At 38.2% G+C, this 26,424-nt stretch overlaps 1 protein-coding gene across 1 annotated transcript; it reads left to right on the plus strand.

The window, feature by feature from the left end:
- The first annotated feature begins 3,978 nt into the window (after positions 1-3,978).
- Positions 3,979-24,880, plus strand: ndl (serine protease nudel). Its single transcript, XM_019053741.2, has 12 exons — positions 3,979-4,235; positions 9,561-9,663; positions 10,404-10,556; positions 11,017-12,891; positions 13,567-13,770; positions 14,630-14,790; positions 15,611-15,744; positions 16,122-16,802; positions 17,448-17,731; positions 18,811-18,955; positions 19,950-20,080; positions 20,738-24,880. The coding sequence occupies exons 2-12, from the start codon at positions 9,561-9,563 to the stop codon at positions 24,517-24,519; spliced, it is 7,653 nt and encodes a 2,550-aa protein (XP_018909286.2). The 5' UTR covers positions 3,979-4,235; the 3' UTR covers positions 24,520-24,880.
- The last annotated feature ends 1,544 nt before the right edge of the window (positions 24,881-26,424 follow it).

The following is a 26,424-nucleotide window of genomic DNA, read 5'->3' on the forward strand; positions in this document are numbered from 1 at the left end:
CCGATCAAAGATTACGAAAAACGTTCAATTTCTGTAATCTTTATTCCCGTTTGAGACTCCATGAGGGGTGTTGTCTTGACTCTCAGTATAAAGGGACTCTAGTTTTGGGATTCTCACGGTGCCCTCAGCCCAAATTATACCAATCTAACCCAGAATTTTTTTTATTTTAGACAAGGGAGAACGATTTTCGCGGGGAAAATGTGTAAATACCGATCATAAATCAAATGCGATAGTAGATCAATTTATCGTTTGGTTCAAAACAATAGAACATGACCTGAAACGAAAATTTAAGGATTTAAGTTGGAAAAGCTGAAAATGAGAAAATCCTATCAATCTCACTTTTCATTGTCATTTTGCTCTCTTAAAATTCAAAAATCTTTCACAAAAAACCCGTTCCCTCAAATTACTCAATTGACTTTTGAGGCTATGTTTACATGTTGAACCCATCCATATCGATACGATCTCACCTGTTTCATGTATCGAATACGATCCAAGCTCATGAACATACATTATAATACGTGAAAGCACGTATAAGCCTTTGGCCCTTCTAAAGTACCTTGTATAGGGAGAGCAGTCACAGGGACACTACAAGATTAATATTTTTGATTGGCTCAGCCATCTTCGGCTGCATGTAGCTGTTTATGGTTCTAGTATTACGGCAGACCATTGGAGCAGAAGCAAGTTAAAATGACTGAAATTTTAGTCTTTTTCGTACCTATACCTCTTTTGAGAAGCTTACATATTTAGATTCCGGAAATTCGCCAAGACAGAGAAGCTATTGCGATTTTGGTTTTAATTCTTACTATACCTGGCCTCTGGCGAACCCGTCAATGTATGTGTATGTATGAGCCGCTTTTACGGCGCACTAGGGCGATCTGCGACGCCTATTCTCCACAGGAATCTGTCATGGTAGAGATCCTCCGGACCCGTCAATAACAGAAGAATTTAAATACGGCACGGTCAGTCCCGGTACTTTTGTGCTGTAGCAGTTGGTTTTGAGGCGTCTCTCTTAATTCCTGTGTTGGCTAGTATTTTTGATGGAATAGCGTAAAAAGAGCGTAAAAAATAGAGGGAGGAAGGGAGAGGGGAGCTTGGATTGGCGGGTGTTGCGGAACGCGTTGCTCGTTCCGTCCTATACTCGCAATGTTTTTCCATGGCGCTTAGTTCCGTTTGACAGAACGCGCTATCCGGGATTCTAAAATCTTCAAAAGGAACTCAAATTGGCGCTTAGTTCCGTTTAACAGAAATGCGTCCGATTGTAAAGCTGGATTACCTACATATAATAGCAGCACGAACTAATGATTAGGATGAAAATGTCATCGATAACACTGTGTATGTGACAGAACGCGCTATCCGGGATTCTAAAATCTTCAAAAGGAACTCAAATTGGCGCTTAGTTCCGTTTAACAGAAATGCGTCCGATTATAAAGCTGGATTACCTACATATAATAGCAGCACGAACTAATGATTAGGATGAAAATGCCATCGATAACATCTGTGTATAGGCTCGTAATTTGATCGTGTCTCAAAAACCGTGATCGTGAGTTACACACTATAATCTTAAGATGCACGAAGGGAGAAATGTCCCCATTTCTTCTGTAAATTTGGCCGAAGGTCGTGGATTGAAATTTATTTTGACCGCGAGCAACTATTTTAACTCTCCGGAGATCAAATTGTATACCCAATGAATTGAAGGAATTTAGTGATCGCGTTGATCTGAAGCCCAGGGGTTTAGTTAGGAGTTTAGTTAGTTAAACCACGGTGCGGCGCCAGGCCCCGCACCGTGGTTTGAAGTCCGTTTTGACTTTGAGCAACTATTTTAACTCCCAGGAGATCAAATTGCATACCCGCGGGATTGAAGGAACTTTATGTGATTGCTGTCCTCTGCAGCTTAAGAGTTTAACTTAGGCGCGACTCCAGGCGTCGAAGTTGAAAGTTCGTCTTGTGTTTTAAAATGTTCAAAAAGAAACAAAGTCGGTTGTCAGACGGCTCTAGGAGCAATCAAGTAACACGTCAATATTATTCAACCTTTGTTTTTTTTGGCAGTCTTCGTCCAGTCTTGCGGTCGCACGTGACTTACGCTGTGTCATCGACCGTAAACTTTCAGCCGGAAGAAGATCCATCCAAAGATCCTTGGCGCCACTAGCGGGGGAAGCCGTGCTGCGTTAACAAATTATGCATTTTCGGTCGGTGACCCAGGAACCGTGTTTAAGTCGACTCATTACACGATAGTTTCTTCCAGACTTACTGGATTGAGTCGGTTGTTTGCATAATTTTTGACTCGGGCTCTTTCTTTTATCTTTCGAAAGCTTTTTTTTGGATTCATAAGAAATGAATCTGATGATAGTTCTTATATTTAAGTCTAAAATGCTGAGACGAGAAATAGGAGCAGTGAGGAACTATTTAAATGAACTACTCGACATTTACAGGTGTGATCCAAAACAATAAAAAACTTTGAAATTCCCACCCATTCAATGGGGTTGGTTCCATTTTATTTTGTTCAGTTCTGTTCTGCACCGTTGTACAAGTCCTGTTCTTCTCCGTTTCTCTGTTTTTTCTTTTCAAATTTTAAAGTCGTTGAATATCCTTTAATTTTAAGAAATGGCCGGTATGTACTTAAGAGTTCTTGAATTTTATACCTCTACTAGAAAAATCAACGCTGTTGCTTGACATTTTCACAGAAATTTCTTTATCTAGACAGGAAAATCAGAGCAATTTTCAAGAAATGACGTTTATTATTTTTCCCATTAGTAAAATCAAAGTTGAATATGGCGGGAAAGCGTAAGCGCGTTCCTGCACCTCTGCATTTGCCTCTTAGCGTGGAGCCTACAGATCCTAAAAACTAGAAAACCTCCCATCCATTTTTCAAGGCCTTCAAATTTTTCTTGCACACCCTAAAAGGAACTTAACATTTTTTTGAAAATCTTCTCGAGATCCTTGAAAGTCTTGATCCCTCGGAAAGTTCATGTAACCCTGGTAAAGCCGATCAGCATGATATCATGTTGAAACAATATGATATCATGCCTAATCGGTACGATATTATGCAGCTCCTTACATGATATTAATATGACAACATTCTGGTAGGGAAAACTAGCATGATTTCAGTATAGTACCAGCATGATATCATACTGATATGCTGATATTATACTGATACCGTATTAAGGTGATTCGATGGACGCCATATTTTGTGTCAGAACGGCATGCGATATATCGCATCAATTGGTTCCATTTTTTCAGCTACTCGTCATTTTTCTCCAATTTTGAGATCGCAATTCTATTGTCAGGAGACTTAAGCACTCACTTACCAATTTTAAGAAAGAAATTCAACGTAATGAAGGCGTGGTTTTTTTAGAGAGAAAATATCGCATTCGAGTGCAGTTTCGATATCAGTATCGAATGCGATGTTTTCTCTCTAAAAAAACCACGCCTTTATTACGTTGAATTTCTTTGTTAAAATTGGTAAGTGAGTGCTTTAGTCTCCTAACAACAGAATTGCGATCTCAAAATTGGAGGAAAATGACGAGTATCTGAAAAAATGGAACCATTTGATGCGATATATCGCATGCCGTTCTGAAACAAAATATGGCGTCCATCGAATCACCTTAACATCATATCATATAGGAGAGTCGGCTAATTTCCACTATGATAACTTTGTTGACCGACTCCACCAGGGAAGTCCGGTTTTGATTTTAAAAATCTCTAATTTATCTGATATCAGCTTTTCACTAGTATCATCTTCAAAAACCGCAATTTCTCTCCCCCCCCCCTCCCCTGTAGGCGCCCTCTCGATCTGAGGTCCATCGGCCGGACCCACGACCGGCGGCGCGGCGAGTCGGCGACCACCTCGAAGGCGGGTGACAGAATTTTGTTTTTCCGAAGCGACGATTTCAGCTCTCGAATTGCCCAATCTGCGTGCGCTTTGTCCGCCGGTTTTTAGGTCAGCAATTCACCGGTTGTTTGGAATTGACGTTGCGGCCGTTTCAGCCGGCATCAGCAGAAAAAATAACGTCCGCCGCCCAGTGTCTTGTCTTTCTCTCTCTTTTCCTAACCTCCTTCCGCCAGCGCAGTTGACAGGCGGCAACGCTCCCTATTTTATTATCACTTTTGTAAATATTTCGTAACAATGGTGTCGTAAACGATTTCCCGAGTTTATGTATTTTTGTGGGTGTGCGGTTATGGTGTTCGTGTTTTTCAGCCACATGCGCAAATTTTAAGGATCCTTTGCTAACTTGAAGGTGCGTACCTACCGTTGAAATACCTACTTACCTTTCCTGGTTTCAATTTATTGAATTAAGAACCAAAAATTTTACGGTTTGTCGTTGACATGTTTACAAAATACCGAAATAAAAGGGATCTAAGTGCATCGTATCATTTCGAAGATTTTCCAGGAAGGTTTTTCAAGAAAGTTGGACCCTCTTGTATTTTTTCGCAATTTGTATGCAACCCGTCTAACACTCATTCATACACTTGCCACCAATAATATGATAATATGTAATGCAATGTTGCAGTACCTATACATTCTTCGGTGTTTCCCCTTTCGCTTCTCCTTTGTAGTGCACAATTATTTTATCGATTTACAGTAAATTACCTGGAGCTGTGGACATTATTTTATTAATAGGTCATTTGTCATGATTATATCATGAAAAAATTTAAATAATAAAAAAAAAACATCGGTTCATTATCACAACTTTCTCTCCGTCATCTGACGGTTTTACAAAACGACAGACAATAATGTTTCGACCTCCTTCAAAGTTTTCCCCCGAGGACGCTGACTTTTCTTTGAATCTTTTTCGAAAAGTCGACTACCCATGCAATTTTTTAAATACATGTTTATGAAATCATTTATCTAGATCAGGAAATTAGTAAAAGGTAATTTTTTTTTCTCAAAATGAGCTAAACGAGCTGATTCCTCTCATTACGAAGTTTATGTTAGGACTCGGTTACGTCATTTTTCTTCGAACGAAGAATGAGGTCAGTGTGCTGTGCCCTATCCTGCCGCTTTGAAGAAATATACCGCGTGAACGACGTCGACGTTATCTCATTTCCTCAACAAAGTGTGAATTTTTAGTAAAATTGGAAATTTTTTTGGCGCTCGAAAATCGGCAAGAAACACATTTAAAACTTTCCTCAAGAATGAATGTTTTATCAGGGGAACTTTTGCGACATTTGAATGGTCATACGTCGATCTTGCACAGGACGGCAGTGTAGGAGGACACCGAGTCTGACCAACGCATCAACTTAAACAGACCTTGGGGGGGGGGGGGGGGGGGGGGCACACAGTACGCATTTTCGCAGGGGAACCAACGTTTTCGCATTTTTTTTAAATTACTTAATTTCTCAGAGATTCCCATATCTTTTCCGCTTCCTCTCTCTCTCTTTTTTCCCTTCAACTTCGTCTTCTTTTTCTTCTTGAATTTTTTTCCTCTTCATCCTACTCTTTTTCTTCTTACTCTTCTTCCTCTTTATCCTCTTTTTTTCCTAATTCCTCCTCCTCCTCTTCTTCTTTTGCTTACTCTTCCTTTTCATACTTCTCTCTTCCTTCTTCCTCTTCATACTTCTCTCTTCCTTCTTCTTCTTCCTCCTCTCCTCCCTCTCTTCTTTTTCTTCCCTTCATTCATTAGTCTGAGGGAGGGGGGGATTTGACAATTCACCCTCACGATGGTTCTGAGCTTAAAGTAACTACGTGAAGCGTGCGCACGGGAAAACGCCTTCAAATAGCAGGATAGGCAAAATTGACTACCGGAGAGTACGAATAGTTATCTCATCAAATTTGCCACTCCCCATGCAGGCTTTCCTTCAAGGTGTGCAGCTGTGAGTTGCATTATTGCTCTGCTCTACTCTCCTCTCTCGAAATTTAGTTAAGTTTGGTCTGCACGCATGACGAAACAACTATGTATAAACATTAATCATGGGTTCCGAATAAGTTTTTCACACAAATTCAGTCTGAATCGCATTAAGCATCACGCGGAAAGAACCAACTTTTCTGTTTCAATTTTTAAAGCATCTTGTTGAACAAGAAATTAATAGCTCATTGCGTTATTGTCTGAAAAATAAACCAACAAATTTATTTCCCTCGTTTAAGCAGCTCGTAACGCAAGCAGAGGAAGGGATTAGAGTCAACAACATTGTGCGTCACGAAAAGGAGGAGCTTAAAGGGATATTGTCAGGTAACAATCCTTTGAAAAATACTGTAATTTTTTGGGCCTCATATCGTTCCAAAACCTGCACAAATGAGAAGGGCACGGGGGCGTTCTCGTTTGTATTACCATATCCATGAAGGGCGGGGCCGCGGGGGGTCCGAGTTTGCGTTAAGGGTGCATCGTAAGGTTTAGGGGTTTCAAGGAAAATGAAAAAAGTGCGTTATAAAATAATTGAATGTCCCGTAAGAGCTCGCGAGTTTTTACTCCTCTGTTTCCTCAACCACTCCCTCTAAAATATCTATTATGTCTAATAGGCGGTGTTAAAAGCACGTACCTCGATTGCGACGTCTCAAAGTCTCCATCTTATGAAACACAAACGGGTGGACTTTAATTTTTGATATTTTTGCCGTATAAACCAGCAAAACCCAGTGAAAAGTCCAAGGAATAATCTGCATAATTTTTTTCGAAAAAATAAAATGCGAGCACAATCGGCTACGTCTCAAATTGAGATACGTGTTTTTTGACTCAAGAGCCGCTGTGATACGTAGCACTGGAATTCGAATTCTCCTCCCTTTCGCTCCCCCGTAATGCACCCGTAACACGGGTCCCCTTAAAAAACCTCCCCTTCAGGAAAAAATTACGAAACGCTCAGTTCGCCGACCAACCAAGTAACGTTTTGCAGTGAACTTTAATCAAACATTGCCACTTTGCGTTAATTTTTCATGCCAGGTTTTCGAAAAATGTGTGCTACTCATCCACTTTGGCGTTACTTAACCTAAGTAGCATAGATGGTAAAAATATTGCAATTCCACTGAGTGTTGTGTATGTTGCCTAGCTCCTATTTGAAGGGGCCCCATTTACTGACACTTATTGCAATAAAATTGAGACGAGTTGCAATTTTTCATCGCATCGCATATTGCGTATCTTTCCGACACATGGAGCTCATTTTGTTGATTGTTTAAAATTGACATAAATCGACTACATGTTGTAAAAATATTGCACTTTAATGGTAAAAAAAATTACAATTTTTTTGAAATCAACGTGCAATTTAATTTCAATCATTTCGTTGCACTGTGCTACTTGGGATACAATCCTTAACTTCCACCGTGTAACGCACCCGGAATATAGGTTCAGATAATCCTACCCTACCCCCTCTAAAGCGTTACCTATTTTTCGAGCGGCCTCATTTCAGCATTGTTTTGTGTGTCGTGAAAGTGAGGCAATCAGAGGGGATTCCGCATGAAACCATCTGCGTTGCAAAAAATTTCACGGGATTATTTTCTTGTTATTCTTCTTATTCAGACCTGAAGATCTCCAAATTAAAACGATCGGTTAGAAATCCGAAGCTGGTCGAGATTTTGCGCACGATCGCATTTCGGTATCTATGACTTGTGTCTGAAGCTATGAACTCATTGATGCTCTGATGCACGAGTTGATGATCTAATTTTGAGAATTTGAGCGCCAGCTCGTATGACAACTTTTCGGCGGTTTTCGAATGAGCCCACGTAGTCTCAAAGAATTTCTCAGGAAACCGCGACTGCTTTGAAATGCTCGATCATATTATTGGAATATAAACACGAAACAATTTGAAGCGTGGTTTGATACCATATGCCCTATTTTTGACATAGTTAGCGCCAATAAGGCTTAACAATTCTCAAACAATTTTCACCTACCATATTTTCGGAATTTTTTGGTTGGTTCAGTCGATATAAGTTAACTGTGCGCAATTCGTTCCAGCTTTAATTCTCGTTTTCCCCATCGGATTCAAGCAAAATTCAGTAACCATCAGACATTGCCTAATTGTATCCCATGTTTTATTTTTTTTAGAAGAAACTAAGCACTTTGATTCTACCTTGATACTATTAAAGTTTATTTTTGATAGTCGAGGGTTGATTCACAGAAAATCTCAAGGCACTATCTCATTCAGTTCTTCGTTAAAAAATTATACGCGAGGAAATTAGGCACTGTAAATCGCAGCTGGACCGATTCTGGTTGAATTCAATCTATCCAATTCACTCCTCAAGTGTTCCGCTCTTTTCTCTATGTAGTTTTAGGTGTGTGGAAAGTTCGATCTTGTCGAAAGTTTTGCACGTAAACTCCCGAAACTGCAAGCATTGAATACTGCCGTGGATAGGTGCAAATACCTTGGGGGGAGGGGGGATTAGCACCCTCTTTGCTGGGGGATGAATCGGCAGGTGGGTTATCGTGACTCAAAAAATCGATGTTCTTCTAATGCGCGCTAAGTGAGAAATAAAAAACGGAAAAGATGATGCGGTGTTTTGGTAACGGGAAATTTTGTTTGTAAATAAATGCGAGAACTCGGCTGTTAAAAATTCCGCTAATTTTATCAGGAGCGCTGAGACTGAGGAAAAAAACTTCAAAAAGCTGAGAAAACTCTAAACTTGTTGCTGTATTTAGGAATTGAAGTAAGAATCTTTGGTGAGATTCCGAGGAAAGAGTGAAAAATTGCGAAGATTTTGCGAAGATTTTCGTGGAAGTAAATGTGTTTTTTAAACTCTGTTGTGCTTATCCATTTCTCCATTCCATACTTCCCTTCCTATCTTTAAGCAAGGGGAAGGAATGGGCTAAATCCTAGAGTAGGGTGAGAGGTATTTACTGGGAGAGGCAAAACGTTCAGAGTTGCGGAAAAGATCTTAAATTGTTCAAAATTGACCGAAAGTGGCCAAAATAAAGCTCGAATCAAAAATACATGAAGGATAGGGCAAATTTCCTCCCTACCCTCCTCGCCCAGATCATGGCCCATCCTCTTTCCCGCCGTCCTTTTTGGTGTTTCATTACGTTCAAATTGAAAATCCCGCAAAAGTATGAAGCACACATGGATTGCATTTTGCCAAAAGGAACCGAGAGCATTCCACTGTCGCTAAGATTATGCTTCTCTTTTTACCTTGCAAATATAAACTGATCATCTAAACTATTCTTATATTTACTCCTAATCAAGTATAGATTCAATACGAAAATTACCTTGATCAATTGCATTTTTTGCACGATTCCAGTACTTTAATTGCAAAGAATATAAATTTCACAATCTTAGCAACATTGGAATGATCTTGGTTCCTTTTTGCAAAATGCAATCCACATGATCACCTCTAAAAGTGCGACTAGTTCAACGCGGGAGTCGAGTTTTGCCTAATGTTTTAAATGAAGGGGAATCACTCTTTTGTATACTCAAAACCTTGTTCTCCTTCAATATAGGGATTAGGCAGAAAGAGCACCGGCCCGAGAAACAAGTCGCATCCTCAGAGCTGATATCAGGCCACCCATGTAAAAAAGACCCAGACCCTTGGGCCTCTGGATGAAAAATTACTAGAATAGTAGTTATAGTGCGGCATATTGATGATGCATGAAATATTTCAATTTATCAGTAATCTGAATGCTTTCTTTCTGTTTAATTTGTTTCAGATGATGAACTCAAACTCTGCTGATGGAGAGGCAACAGAGATAAGGTTCAAACGCATTATCACCCCTGACTACACAGCTCATCTCTCCTTTGAAAACAAATCCTGTAAGTTTCGATACTCATTTTTTTCCTCTGCAGGATAGACACCTTGTATATCTAAAAATATTGATCCCTCCCTCTCCCTTATTTGTAACATAATCTCGATCACTATGTAGAATTTTTCAGTGGTATGCCCTGTAAAAACTTAGTAATTCAAAGAGTTGAAAACTACACATCTCTAGAATACATTCTTGAAAAATTAGAATTCTCGACATCTAAATCAAAGTCACAAATGCAAGTCAATTGATCTCAGGAGCTAAGTTTTACTTATTTACGTAAGAAATGAATAGTAAAAAATTACATTATTGGTAGGTAATCAGATTTTTTGCAAAGTTTATGAATCATAAAAAATCAAAATCATATCCATAAAATGATCAGAGAGACAATGAAAAGAAAAAGAATCAACAGGACAACAGGGAGAGGAAGCTAGAAAACGAAAGTTTTTTTCTATAGCCATGAGCCAGGTATATTTTAGCTTTAGTTTGTTTGGGGAAAAAAGGAGAAAAAAAAAATTATTATGAATAATATTATCAAATTAGTCATTAATGCCTGAGAAACTGGAGTAACATCCCATGTTGGTCTTTAATTGTTATTTTCTAGTTTCATCCCTGTCTTTTTGCCTCTCTTTTTTTCAGTGTTTCTTCGTTGTGTTGTAGGACTGCCATAGCTAGTATGCATGCATACAGCATGCACCCAGAATTTATGTATTCAATGCTCAAAGTAACTTTTTCCTTTGATTTCAACAGGTAATCTATGGCGGAGCCCAGATTACGAATGTCGTCAAATTATTCAATCAAAAACAAACTGCAGGAGATCTGCCTGTCTTTTCGTTCTTATCACCATATGTATATTATCGGCTCTAACAGCTAGTATATTTTACTACATTAGTTCTATAAATGGTAAGTTTTTTGTAAAAATTAACGTTTTATGTAAGATGCATCACATTTGAGAGGGCCTTAGTTTTTCATGATCAAACTGAGTTAATCACCAAACTAATTTGCTTTCTTAGATATTTTGAACAAGATTTATTTATTTGAAGGGCCTGCATTCCCGCAATGCAGAAGGACCCACGGCCATAAGATTCCCACTTCCCAGCTGGAATTTTTAAAAAAAAAAAAAAAAATTAAATATAATCCCTTAATCAAGCCCGGGGGTATTGAGGGGGGCCTAGAAATACAGTCCGCGGGCGGGCCGGCGCCTAGTGAGTTACGCCATTGGGTAGAAATTTTATCTCTAATACAACTAGACACACAGAATTACTTTTTTATCAAGTCTCCGATTTCAATCTCTAGATGTACCTCTGTTTTAAATCTCCAAATTTGATTGAATTTATTTAGTTCCTGCTCTCTCTTTTTCCAGAATTTCCTGATGACAATTCAACTATCAGAGAACTCTACAGAAGTTTGCATAATTCTATAGGCTCACCTTCCCTGACGGTTGGAAGCACTGAAGAGCTCAATAAAAATTATTATAAGTCGGAGTATTCCCCTAATTCCTTGGATCTTTCCCCTCCAAAAGGAAAGAATCTAGTCGTAAGTAAAAAGCTTTCTCATGAAAAAATAGGCATCAAAGTTGATCCTGAAACTGCGACAGGTCGCAACTCAGTGAGTTTACTAAGAGAAAAAAGACATGCCGTAATTAATGAGACAGAGTTATCAACCACGATAGACTCCTTGAAAAAATTATGCAATGATGTCGGAGAATGTCAGGAAAAACTGCTCAATTTGACCACACTGATCGAAAATTTTAAAGATGATTTTGAAAAAATCACAGCTTATCTAGAGTATTTGAAAAACAGCAAAAAAAATAGCACGCATGGCCTCGATGTTACGCACCCACCCGAGGATTTGCCCCATGGAAGTCACATAACAACTGTGGCTGAGACCTCAGAATTAATTGACAACCTGACGCACATTTTAACGGATGATCTAGACTTCACCTCCCCATCAAGTGTCTCACCTTCCACAAGCAAGCTAACAACTGAAAATCCTATCAATGAAAAGCCAACTTATAATACTAATGAGCCAATTGAGAATCCTGATACAACAGAGGCAAACACCGAAACACCAAATTCCACTGAAAAACCATTTTCAACCAAAGCCCCCAATGAAGTAAACGAACCAAGTGAAAGTCCTATTACAACAGTCACCCGCCAAGTGCATGAAGTTAGTGAAAATCCAACAACTACTGCCATTCATGAAACCCACAAACCAAGTGAAGCTCCCATCACAACAGTGGAAGATGTTGCAGAAACAGTTCCGGAAAAATATGAGCCTGCTACTGTAGAACCCGAGCCTGTGACACAAACAAATTATAGCCAGGGGATGATCAGCGAGCCTCGACCCGAAGACCAGCCTGGTAATACGGACTCTGATGTAGCCTTCATTCACTCTGTAGAAAACGAGCTGAATAAAGAAATAGTCACAACACCGTTTGAGGATGATAAAGTTATTTTTACTCCTGCTCCGGACGTCACACCCCAAAAAATTGATCCGAACGAATCTGCATCCCCTGCGAATCTTATAGAAGATGATAAATACCTACCGTCTACCCCCAAGTACCAGGGCACAACTCCACCTTCGAAGCCCAGCCTCCATGGCCACTCCAACAATTCACAAATAACGGATGAAGTACTACACAACCCAATTCATTCGCTGGAGACTAGCCAACAAGTTTACTACTCCCCGCCCAAATTGGTCTGCAGGCCAGACGGGTCATTCTGTTACTATCCGCAACAAGCGCTTCCTTGCTGTAATGCTGGATTTTCTCAGCCGATTCCTCATCATGCGCCACAAGAACATGTTCTGAATGTCCACACCCCGCAAGAAATTCATTTCCCAACAGCCATAGCGTCACCCAACCCTTACCACAGTCCATCAGGCTACCAGGGATCTCAAATTCCAGGAAAAACTTGTGTTCAGTGTGCTGCATCCTACGCACCAAGTGCACCTGCATCTTATGCACCAAGTGCTCCTGCGTCTTATGCACCGAGTGCGCCTGCTCACAGCCCCATGGGTGGGTATGCAGGGCCATCACCATACTGGAGTATCTTTTCGAATTACTACAATCCGCCTCCTGCTTTTGGGTATGCTCTTCCATATGCTGGGAATGTATATGCATCACCTCCAATTTCGGGAATATCGGAATATGGTGTCCCTGAATTTCAAGACCTTCCCTATCTGAGGAATGTGCATGGATCAAATGCAACCGGTCGTGCCTCGAGCTTCCTTCTAAGTAAGTCAAAGTCTGGTATTTATTGTATGGATGTTGCAGTTTAATTTGATCATTCGAATTGAAACGGTTTTTTGCCAATTAATAGAGGCATCACCTTTACAAAATCGACAAATGTAGAAGGAAAAGTATCTCTCATCTGTCGCCAATAGCAGCAGTTTGATAAAAGTATGATAGATGGAACGTACTTTTTTCATAATACTGACTTTTAAATTGAATAATATTCTTCCTCTCGCTTTTATTCAGTGTGTAAAAGTCCTTCTTTCATTAATCGGAAAATAATCGGTCCAACTATACCACGAGATAATCAGTGAATTAATTTATTGATCCATACATTTTTATTTTGATAGTCTTGAATTTTCAAACGGTGCATTAAGCCAAATATTTGAGCTTCAATAATGATGACATTTTTTAATTAAGTTGATTGTTAATTGTTTTTACCATTTAGTAGCTCAAGTTACATCCACTTTTTTTTATCTTAGTCATTCTTCAGCACTCTGAATCTTAGGGAGCAATAGAAACTGGTGCTCAAGCTTTTTACTTCGAATATTTTTTTCCTTTCATCCTGCTGAAATAGTATTATCTTCGAATGGAAATTTTCAATATTTCCTATTGTACCCATCTACCCATTGTATGTATTTTATTCCAAAATTAACTAAATTTTAACTGTATTCTCAGGTGGTGTGATGTGCTCACCGTTTGAGCAAGCATGTGCAGATGGTTCCAGTTGTCTGTCAACTATCAAATGGTGTGATGGTGAGGCCAACTGTCCAGATGCCAGCGATGAAGCTCAGTGTTCATGCAAACAACGTATTGATAGGACAAAACTGTGCGACGGATATTTTGATTGTCCATATGGAGAAGATGAGCTGAGCTGCTTTGGTAAGCTTTTAAATGGAAGGAAGGAAGTTAATAATGATGTAAGCACCAAACTCTCACAAGGCGTAGACACGCTAAGATAGTAAAAATGAGAGCTTTTAAGTTTTTGCTGCTAACATCATGTTTTCCTTCCGTTCCTCAATATCATTATTGTCAATTTTCTAGTAGTATCTGTCTCTTTAATTAAACAAAAATTAAAATTTAATATATCATTGAAAAATTTTCCTTGCTAAATATCTAAAAAAAGTGTGTCTAACGGCTGTTGTTTCAAAACGGTTTCTTCTTATCTGTAGATTCAACGACAGAAGATGTCACTGAAAATAAGGAAAAGGCTCCTCAAAACGGCTATTTCATTTTGGTTTTCAACATTTTAGGCACGTTCCAGAACGGTTAGGCGTTCAATGAAAATTTTGTGATTTTAAAGGGGGAATATTTTTTAAATACCTATCAAACATCTCACGGTACTCCATGGCTCAAAAAAATCAAGTGTGGTGTTTTAAACTGAACTCCAATATTCTATTATTTAATTTTTATTCCTTGGAATGTGTTCTACCTGAAATAATAATCTCAATTTTTACTAAAATTTCACACAACACCTTCCTTCTATGAATATATTTGTCCCTTTTATTTTAGATCAGTGGCTGTTTAAATTTTAAAGCAATTGTCCTCCAATCAAAATAATTCAATTCTAGCTTTAGATGTTCAATAAAATTCAAACTTTATTAATTACATTCTATACTTGTAATCGAACTCGAAAATTTTGTTATAAAATTCTGCCAAAAAATTTCCAGTTCCCACACACAATTTTTTACAAAAAATGATGGATATATATTAAAAATTGTGGTAACCTTGATTTTTCCAGGCTGCGCAAGGAATGAATTCAGTTGTGATGACTGGAACAAAATGAATCCGAGAGGAACTTGTGTCCCAATAGAAAAGCGTTGTGACATTGTGAGAGACTGCTTGAATGGCAAAGATGAACAAGAGTGCTCTATTCTTACTGAGACTGTAGAGCAAGATCAGGTGAGTCAAAATTATGCTTGACGCAATTCCATTCATCATCTCAGATCCGTAAAGATTGAAGAATTTCCAGACTATACGGATAATAAATCAGCAAACTTTGAAAAAAACATCGGTTAAAGAAAATCAAAGATGAATGAAAATAATCATTTGTCAAATTTTGAATTATTTGATGGAACACTTGCATAATTGTCATTTACGATGCCAACTTGTGTAAACCTTGAATGAATTTCCTGTTGATGGAAGTTATAGGTGAAAGTTTGTTACAATTTTGTCATTTTTAAAGTTACCACTTATGGTAACCCTGAGCTTTATTGCTAAAATCTTTGACCAAAAATCCGAGTCTCAATAAGTCGAGATTCTATCGGTAGATAAAATGCATTATTTTTCTAAGCCTGAGATTTTGAGATCTTCCAACAAAATGACAGGTTTATTAATATCATTTTTAGTGTTATAAGTAACAAAACAGTTGAGATAAAATTGCAATTTTATCCCAAGAAAACGGTGATTTTATGGACAGGAAAACATCGCAATTCCAATGCAATGATTCTAAATGTTGATGATTTCAGTAATATTAGTGGGATTAAATTGCAAAAAAATTGCAACTTTCTTTCTCTAAGTTGCAAGTTTTTCATACCCCACTCTAATGTAGACTTCAGTCAGTGGTTCTGCTTTAAGGTCCATGGCTACATTTCTTTAAATCAAATTTGTAATATTCAATCTTAAAAATTTGCTTCATGCTCAGTAATATGTTTTATTTGCTTTTTTCTTTTATTTTTCTTGCTTCTATAAGCACCTAATTCAATTGTACCATTTTTTACAGGACTTTCTGGTTTCCTACTCAAAAGGTTTTCTTCACCGCAATTACAGAGGTCACTGGTATCCTGTTTGCCCTTGGAATGTGTACAGCCGCTGGGCAGTTGAGGCATGTCAGTTAGAAGTAGGATCTCATGTGAAGTAAGAGGATTTTATTAATCAGGAAATAATTCAATAAAAGTTCAGTTTCAATTAAATGAGTTTTTAAATTCAAGTAAAGTTATTACAGTGTTAAGTTTTCCTATTAAAAATTATTTCATAACTGGAAGTCTACAACATCACAAATCAGAAATCACTTCCTCGAGTAATAGCAAGAGAATTTCCTCCCAAAGGTTTTTTAATTGTATTTAAATTAATACATTAACTAGTGCCCTCCACAGCATGAGTAAATTGCAACATTTTTCCAAAATAACGAAAATGAAATCATGAAGAAAAATATATAGGCAGGAGTAGATTCGTAAAAATGAAAAAGGAGGTAGTACTCTCCCTTTTAATGTGTATTTTAATTTATTTTGTAGGAACATTGAGAAAGCGAATCTTGCCAAAGTTGAGAACTACAAAGGCCAATTTATCGTCGAGAATGCTGAACAGCCAAACGGCCGCAGTTACATAGTAGCAAATTGTGTGCCCCGGAATTCAGCCATCTACGTCAAATGCCCTCCTCCTCAGTGTGGAACTCGCTCTGTTGGCCGCATTCTTGGAGAATCACTAAATCGACTGAAGAAACACATCAACTGGCGACAGGCCCTCAACGAAGTTGATAGTGATTTGAACTCAGACGACTCAGAAAAAGACGAAGTTATTGATGAAGTCGAAGACCTAGTTTTAGAGAACGATGTCTCTGGTATCGTTAAAGATGAGTCTTTTATGAAGTCGCGTCTGCCAGGAATAAAACCAGGTGCTCGGAACAAGTCAAATGAGTTTGCTGTCGATCATTTTCTTAATTTGCTCGATACGGTTGATGACCTTGTTTTGGAAGACATAGAGTCTGAACTGGAAGATTCGGACACGGTGCTCCCTGGGCAGGAAACGCTAAAACGTATGGTTCGTGAAGAAGAAGCACGAGTTGTTGGTGGTAGTCCCAGCGATCCCGGTGCCTGGCCATGGTTGGTGCTGATGAACAGGGATGGCTATTTCCATTGCGGCGGTGTCATCATTGATGAGTCGTGGATTTTAACCGCTGCACACTGCATGCAAGAGTATGTATTTGAAAAAAATTTAACAAGATAATGATCATAATATCATTCCTTTTATACCATAAAAAAAATTATCAGTCCAAATTTTAATATGGGTCCATACCAGTAAAAGGCAACTTACACTTGATGCTTTTGTAGTTGAACAATGGATATGCAAACATTGAAGAAGAACATAAAAAGCCAAAAAACGCTTAATTCAAAGCTTCAAAAGCTTATAAACTTACCAAATTGAAGGCAGTTAAAACAGGTTTCTCCTTTCATCCACAATTTAACACTCTTAACAACTCTTTATGTACTATTCAAAGTAACTATTTCAAAGGCGTGAAATGTGAAGTATATTTTTATAATGTGACCAACAATTGAGAACGTTTAAATATGTGTTGGCTGTTTTGTGATATAACACTGACTAAGTATTTTGTCACTCAAAATATCTGATGGTCACAAATTAATCCCATGATCATTTATTTAGTGCAGCCACTTTATTCAAAAGGAAAACTTGAAGGAAACTTAATTTGGCTCTTGTTCTCTGTTTTCAAATATTCTTTGGTGGAACCATATCCTTTTATTGATTACTTCTTAAAAACTAATAGAATACTCAAAAGTTTCTCCCTGTACTCTTATTAATTAAAAATCTTTGTACTGTTCCAGTTATGAAACTCATTACTTTGAAATTCAAGCTGGTGTTCTTAGAAGATTTTCATTTTCACCGCAAAGACAGATTCGTTATGTGACAAATGTCATTGTCTATGAAAACTACAACAGAGTCGATATGCGGAATGATCTGGCACTCTTGAAACTAGACCGGCCTCTGATCTTCAACCGTTGGGTCAGACAAATCTGTTTCCCTCTCAATAAGCCACCCTTTGGACCAAAAACGGGTGAAATTTGTTCTGCTGTTGGCTGGGGAGCCTTACATGAACATGGTCCTGATCGTGAGTACAAAAATAATTACGTTTGAATGATAGAGCTGTTACTATTTACATTATATTGCCATCGGCAGAAAAAGGAGCATGCTTAAAACAACTCAAAATTGCGAACCACACTGTCTAGAGGCGTGATCTCTAAATATTTTGGCATGGAAACGTTTAAGAATATCCAACTAGACCATAATTGTGATGGTTTTAGATTTCCAGTTCATAAGGAAAAAAAAATTGAGACAGACAAGTGATATTTGTTTGAATTCAAAATGTATGTACACTGTTCAGAAAAGTGTTCTCTAAAAACAATTTTTTAGAAACGCCCATGAATATCTAACCAGACCATAGTTTTGGTTTGAGATTTCAAGTTAGGAACAAAAAATTTTGAGATGGACGAGTGAATTTTGTTTAAACTTGATGTGTACTCTGTTTAAAAGAGTGTTTTTTAAATTTAGTATGGAAGTGTCCAAAAATATAAAACCAGACCATAGTTATGATGGTTTATGGTTCCGAGTTCTAAAACAATATTTGTCAGAGAAATGTGTTTAAAATTTATCTGTCACTGTTTGAAAGGGTGCTCTTTAAAAGTTTGGTATGGCATTGCATAAAAATATCAAAGCAGACCAAAGTTAAGGTTCCAAGTACAAAATATTGAGAAAAATGAGTGAAGTTTGTTGATCGGAATTTTAATTTGCCATGTCTGGGAGGAACATTGTCGGATTAAAATGCAAATTTATGCCCAGCATGGATATAAAAATTAATGGTACTATATAAAATTTTTGTTCTGAAACCAGAGACCAGTTAGTTTTCCAATGAAAACTAAAATTTCAATTTTTGATCCACCTTAAAAGAGATTGCTACTCTGAAAAGTGTCCTTTTGTGCATTCTAATCTCGCTCCCAACTTCTGAAACGTCTCAGCGTATATTCTAATCAAACTAAGGCTTGTTGCTTCTTTAGGGGTATTTATTCACCAAATTATAAATTACAAATGGATAGATATAATATTCTTTGAATAGGGTTGTCTCTTTTATTCTTTATGTCTTGCTAGTTTTTATGCTCTTATTTTGTGTCATTATTTGTTCCAATCCTGTAGCTGATCATGTTCGTGAAGTCCGAGTCCCTATATTACCATTCTGCAAGCACCAAGCTGATCGGGAAGGACGAGAAATCTGCGCAGGGTATGAGGAAGGAGGTGTAGACACTTGTCAAGGAGATAGTGGTGGACCCTTACTGTGCAGGCAAGTCAAAATCGAAATAGATTCATCTTATCTTTATACTCGGAGCTTATAGTGTATCTTTCTCTTAACTGAATACGTTTTTGTCAGAAATTAAAAAAATATGATTAGTTTGTATCATAATCTATCTCTTTTTGAAACTGAATGAATTTTAAAGGACAGTTTTGAATCCAGTAAAATCAGAGTCAATTGATCCTTGTTGAAAATTTATTATTTCATAAAAATTTTCATTTTAGGGGATCGAAATTTGTGAAGAAATATTCTAAAAATTGACCGCCTGAGTTGAATAGTACATAACTTTATTGCAGTGTCTCAAACATTCCGCATTCTATTTATTATATGGTAAAAAGACTTAACAGTCTTTTAAACTGAAATTTTTACTATTTACGCTCCACCTTTCAAACAAAATTCTAGGCAGTTTTTAAAAGAAAAATAGGGAAAAAATGTAAAGCAGTTATTCTTTAACAAAAATAAAATGTGAATCAATTAATGCAACATCGCAAATAGATTGCTTTTCCTAACTTTAACCCTGAAAATATACTCATACTCAGCATGACCACTTGCAAGAGGAAAGATCCCAGTGGATTAACACATATTCTTTAGGAGAACATTTTTTCTCAAGTTATGTAAAAAAATCAAAATTTGAGGTTTTTAAGGAAAGTTTCCGCTGGCATCTTAAAAAACAGCTTGTCAGCAGGGTTCGCTCATCTAAGAATCATGATTCAATATTAATTCGTTTATTAATTGGACAATTTTGAGTATTGCAGGTGTAAAATTCAAAATTCTGTTCTCAAAATTTGGTTATTGAATTGCGAAGTTTGAATCATCATTTTTTTGGTTTCTTTTGGCGTACTAGATCATTTATGGTGCCAAAATTTTTCCGAAGCAAAGATGTCATCAATCTAATCTTGAGTCCAAAGTTTTAAGGTCTTTTTACGTACAAAACCGGTCACATTCTTGGAAAATTTTCGCTCATTGTTTGATTTCGTCTTTTAAGGTTTGGAACCTCTGCTGAACGATGGTACGTTGCTGGAGTGGTCAGTCATGGAGAAGGGTGTGCTCGCCCAGGTGAACCGGGAGTATACACGAGAGTAGCACTATTCCTAACCTGGATTGTCACAAATGCTGGTAAGAGACCTTAAATTACGTATCCTTAACTTCAACAAATTCGGTGAGATTAATCTGTGACACAAATTTTTTTAAGAAACGATATGAATTTACTTTTGTTTAGAGTTTTTTAAGTTAGAATAATTCCTTTTTATGCACCTTATAAAACTGATTAATGTTCAAGAATGCGAAAGATTTTACTTTCCGGTCAAAATAAGAGAACAAATCCAAAAAAATAATTTAGTTAGGGCTTTTTAGAGCCTTATATAACCATTTGCAAATTTCAATCTCATGGTAAACAACTGGATTCAAAATTGAAATTTGCTCGATTAATGTGAAAAACTTATTACTAAGATTGGTGCTGCAAATCTTTTGTTTTATTCCCCAAACAGTAAAAATCACAACATGCATTACAAACTGCAATCTTTACTTGCTGTTATGTCACTTCACTTCAACTTAATTTGAGGAAAAAAATATACAGCATCTCTTCCAAATTAGTGTAAAATGATTTACTGACAAGTCGAGACTTTAGTTTCCAGTCTTTTCCTTACAGTTTAACATTGAATCCATAAAGTTGCCTGACTGCTCTGCAATAAGAAATGTTCAAAGTTATTTTCCTCATCTATGATGTCCTTGGTCTATTCATTAAAATTTTAAATTTTGTGTCTTTTCTTCCAGATGACGAGCGTCCTATGCCAGCTAAGATACCGCGACAACAGTGTCCGGGAAAACAATGCAGCACAGGTCAGTGTATCCCCTTGAAGCATGTGTGTGATGGTATCGTCGATTGTCTGAACATAGAGGATGAGATGGACTGTGGCAATGACATTCTCTTACGGAAACAGCTGGCCAAAGCTCGTATGAGTGTTAGCAGCTCAGAGGATGAAGCCAGCGCAGAGAGAGATGCTAATGAATGCGGCGCTGGAGAAATGAATGCTCATAAGTTATCCTGCCTCCTTGGAGTCTCCCTGAAGAAAAATGAAACCTTAGCATCTGCTGACAATTCAACGCAAACCATCAAACCAGTATCATCAGACCAGAAAATAGACGTCACACTAACAACGCTTCCCACCAGCTTGTCAAACACCTCTAAGTCAGAAAAATCGAACTTTACTGAGATGAAAGTGGGAGCAGGTTTGACTACAGTTGCACCTCAAAAAGACACAACAAGCAAAGTTGAAGGAACAACAGCAAGTCCCTCTTCAACCAAAGTCCCCTCAAATTTTTCTGAAGTGACAACAACTGAAGAACATGAGTCAAATGAGCGCAGCGCAACCAAAGCAGAAACCAGAAAAACAGAAAATGAGGAAGGAACAGTGCCCACCACGTACTCGCCGAAAGGTATTTCTGCATCAACAACTACGAGTGCTCCAAAAACGAGCACTTCAGAAACACAAACTACACGCCCTGAAGTAGAGGTATCTACCACGCTTCGAACAACAGAAAAACCAACTACAATGTTCACAACAGAAGCACCAACTTCATCCTCCACAGTGGGGAAGTTATCTACTCATCCCACTGAAGTCAGCTCAACGGTAGGTTCGACTTCGTCTGTCTATCAATCAAGCTCGACGGCAGCTCCAAAAAAAACTGAGTTCAGCACAACAGAAATGCCAGACTCCACAACTGAAATGAAACAATCTTCATCAACCTCTACAGGCCCAGAGTCAAGGAATTCGGAATCGCAAAGTGAAGTTAGTATCACAAAAAACGATGGTGAAACCTCTACATCGTCAACCGAGTTGAACCCTACAGGTAAAGGGAAAACAGCAGATGATCAAAACACTCCAGCTAGTGGAAGCTCAGTCATCAATGAAGGAATATCTGACCCTCCTAAAGTATCAGATGCACCAGAAAAATCTACGGAACCATCGGTGAATATTACTCCAGTCTCTAAAGCAGAATCAAAATCAGCTGAAACAGAAATGGTCACTGAAAAGACTGTCCCAGGTAGCACTACACATGACTCTAATTCAGAATCAAAATCAATAACAAAAATTGCAGAAACTTTGCCTCAAGATAAAGCAACTACAGTTTCATCCAAAAAAGTAGAAACTTCAACTGTATCCTTCAGTGATCCCGTGCCAATAACAGCACCACCCACCAAATCAAGCTCTGATAAACAGACTGAAAAAATTTCTTATTCTGATATAAACTCTGAAGGGCCAGCTCGCAGTTCTGAAGAAGAAACTCAATCAACCGAGCCGCCAATAATTCTTTCCCCCTCACACCCATCAATGGTCGATAAACCGACCGAAGACAGTGGACCTCTAGACTCGGATGAAAACGAGAACCTACGTACAACAACCTCAGAACCGAACACTGAGCTGACTGATGTTACCAGTAGTTTAAAGGACACGGATCCATCAGGTGTCAGAGGAACAAATTCTTTCAAGAACTCCCGCAAAGGAAAGATGCTTCGAGAACCTTTTAAGAAATACAGCATAGACATAATGGTACCGAAAAAATTTCAGTGTAAAACTGTGGAGCAGTATATTACTGGTGCAAAACGCTGTGACGGTTTTCCTGATTGCTTCGATAAAACAGACGAACAACTATGCTCCTGCAAAGATTATCTGTTGAATTTCGATCCCTCAGCAATTTGTGATGGTATTTTGCACTGTGCCGATTACACTGATGAGTCAAACTGCAACAGCACATGTTCAGAAAAGGACTTTGATTGTCCCAAAAGCAAGACTTGTATTCCTGCAGAACTGAGGTGTGATGATATTCAGGACTGCTTGTTCAATGAGGATGAGGAAAATTGCTACTCTCTAAATTCCACCACCTCTGCAGAAAACGTCATCGAGGCTCGTAAGCTCTCCGCAATATCCTCTGGACTGGTTATCAACGACTTCGAGAATATCTGGCATCCAATCTGCTTAGAGGATTCTGATGATGAAGCTTTTGATGTGAATATGGCAAATCGCACTTGCTCTGAACTCGGCTTTGACGGATATGACAGTGTGCAACGAAATCCAGTTGAAGGAGATAACAAATGTTTAGGTCTGAGCGTCAAGTGCTCCCAGAGACTTGGAATGAATTCTTATCCTTGGCTTGCTGATATCTACTCAAATGGAGTGTGGAACTGTACTGCTATTTTGATTGGCGATCAGTGGTTACTGGCGGACACATCGTGTGATTTTGATTTTGAAGAAGAAATAGTTGTTGCGGTTCTTGGACGAAGTAATCAGCGGTCTCCTATGCTCTCACCTTATCAACAAGTTATAGATATCGACTTTTTAACCAATGAACCCAAGAGTAAAGCTGCTGTATTGCACCTTAAAACTCCAATCAAGCCGAGTGCTGACGTCAAACCTCTTCTGTTATCAGCCTCAAACTACGAGGATACTACCTTTGACATGAAATGTGTAGCAGCAATGCACAATGAATCAAATTCTAGTTCACTGGTTTTTCTCAAACCAGCCCAAGAACCAGAATGTTACGGGCATACATGTTTTCATGCACCTGGATGTGAAGTTGATCAACAGTATCTTCACATAGGCGATATTGCCTGTTTTGGAGAGAAAGGTTGGTATATTGCTGCAAGAGTAAAACACAGCGTTCCGTGTGATTCCGATTTGTTGAAACTTGAAAATGGTCAAGTAATTCATGAAAATATCCCTTCGCTTCTAGAAAGTGTAAGCGTTCAAAATTCATCATCATTAGATTGCGATGGTTTTCGATGCGAATTCGGGAACTGTATTGCATGGCACAAAGTGTTTGATGGCACTCCAGATTGTGAAACAAAATCGGATGAGAGCGAGAATGCTCAAGCCTTGAAAAGAGAATTCTGCCAATCAAATTCCTCTTCAACAGCTTGTGAGAAATGTGCTGCAAATGAACTAGACTGTGGAGATGGGTCATGCATCCCTATTTCCAGCATCTGTGATGGCACTGAGCAATGCTCCAACGGGAGAGATGAGCCTGCTAGCTGCGCTGAATTCAAATGTGTCGATTTTCTGAAGCTGAAAGATCCCTCTCTGGTCTGCAATAATCGAAGGAATTGTCATGACAAAACTGACGAACTGGACTGCCCTAACTTGTGCAACCTTGAGACTTCTTATAAATGTGCCAACTCAACTATATGTCTGCCGCTTGATTTTGTTTGTGATGATGCCCAAGACTGTCCATATGGTGATGATGAGTCGTATTGCCTGTCATTTTATGCCAACTCAAACGGGAACGAAGGAATTATTCGAAGGAGATCGTTCGGCGTTTGGCATCCTGAGTGCTTGAAATATCCATTCAAGACCAACAAATTTGACAAAATTTGTAATAATCTAGGATTCCGAAAACACACAAAAGCAACGGCGATTAAGACTCATGGGATCGAATCCGACTCTTATGGAATAGTAATTTTGAATGATAAAATATCCTTCCCCTTGAGGGGTAATAGACCACCAATAACAATGAACAACAATATCAACTGTCAAACTGCCCAAATAACATGCGAGTAGTATCTCTGAGTGGTTGGGAGTATTCCGCTTGATACCATTCTTCAGAATGATTGGTCCGTTCTAAAGTCAAATCAAATCAACTTAAAAGCCTGCAAAAAAAGCACAGAATCTTATTTTGCAGCCAGCAGCTGTGTTTCTAAAATGAAAAATAATAGTGCTCTGTGTTTACACGTCCGATGATAATTTTGTTTCATTATCCAAACCTCTCTCTGCAGGATTACGATTAATGCCTTTTAGTTATTTTTTAAAAGATAACCCGACACAATAATTTCCTTGAGCACCTTAAATCGTTATTGATTCCCACACACTTTCATTAAGTGCCATGGATTTGTAGTAAAATTATTATTTTAAAAAAAAAAAACATGTTCATGGAAAATGCCAGCTTTTTTCATGCTGCCCACTTGCCTTAAATTCTTAACATGTGAATTTCTTCTTTGATTGAATGATGATGCACTTGCAGCAATTTATATCAAGTGAGAATAATAAGCTTGCGAGGACCATGTTTTTTTATTTTTTTATTTTTTTTTTGTGAAAAGTATGAGTAAAATTGTATTTCAAAAATAAAAAAAATCCTCTCTATTCTGCAAGACAAAGATTTTTATAAATAATAGCCTACCATCCAATATATGCTACCTCCTCTACAAATATTTGAAAGCTCCTGAACAATTTTAGTGTACTTATCAAAAGCAGAAAAAGTAACAAAACATCCAGTAACTTTAGAAATAAATGACTATGTCTTCTTCACGTTTACAGAAACAAACAAGGTTGGAACCTTTGTTTGCAAAGATAACATAATTCAGTTGTTCAGTTATTATATTCTATTAGATTATTTTGTATCTACCATCCTAAGAATTTAATATATATATGTTTAACTTTCGAAAATATGGCAGGAGGTTATATTGGACAAGGAGGAAAAGTTAATGAACAGAAAAATTTACGGAGGAGAGCTTTAAGAAAAAGTCTTCCTTGTTTCTGTTCATAATTCTGTGATTTATTGTTACAGTGAAACCTCGCTAAGTCGGAACGCATCGGGCCGACGAAAATTTTCCGACTTAGCGGGGTTTCCGACTTAAAGGGAATCCCTCTTTTTCCGATTTAAATTTTCGAATTTCGCGCTCTAGTTTGGACAAAACGTTTTTAGATGCTTTTCGCTTGCACGGGGGCGTCAGTTTAGAGTGTAATGCAACTGTTAAGCTCAATTCAGTCAATTACTTGCGTTAAATATTTATTTGAAGAGTCAGCACAAAAATGTTGGAACTCGTTAACGTTACGTCCTTGGATGAGCGAAAATCCTTACGGACGAGCGCCGCCCAGAGACAGGGAGTATAGAAGGCGACTGGATAGGGAAGAATTGAATGAAACAGAAGTTGGAGCCGTGGCCGTGAGCAAGCAGTTGCGTACGTTGGCGCGAGAGTGCGCGGCGAGCGGAATCCCATACCGCTGCGCTGATTGGCTATTCCCTCTCCCCTCTTCTTTCGTGTTAAGGAGGGAGGGAGTGTGGCAAGATCGCTTGCTCGCTCTCTTCTCAATTGCAGCCGTTCTGGCGGTGAGGAGCGCACGTCCATTGGTAGCTATCGAAGAAGAATTCTCGCTTAATAAAAAAGGAATTTTTTTTTTTTTTTCATGAAAAAAATCGACCATTTTACGAGTAGAAAAGGTTATTTTTTGAGGTCGGGACTGAAAAAAAATCCGAGATAACGGGAATCCGAGTTACGGGAATCCGACTTAACCCGAATTTCTTAGCATTGTTTTATATGGGCGACGAACGGGACCGCACGAAAATTCCGACATAACGGGGTTTCCGACTTAAACGATCTCCGACTTAGCGAGGTTTCACTGTACATCTTTTAAATTTTATTTTATTTTTTTTTCTCATTTTCTTTTTCTATTTATGTTTAACAATAT

This window comes from Bemisia tabaci, chromosome 6 (assembly GCF_918797505.1).
Source record: "Bemisia tabaci chromosome 6, PGI_BMITA_v3".
Lineage (NCBI taxonomy): Eukaryota > Metazoa > Arthropoda > Insecta > Hemiptera > Aleyrodidae > Bemisia > Bemisia tabaci.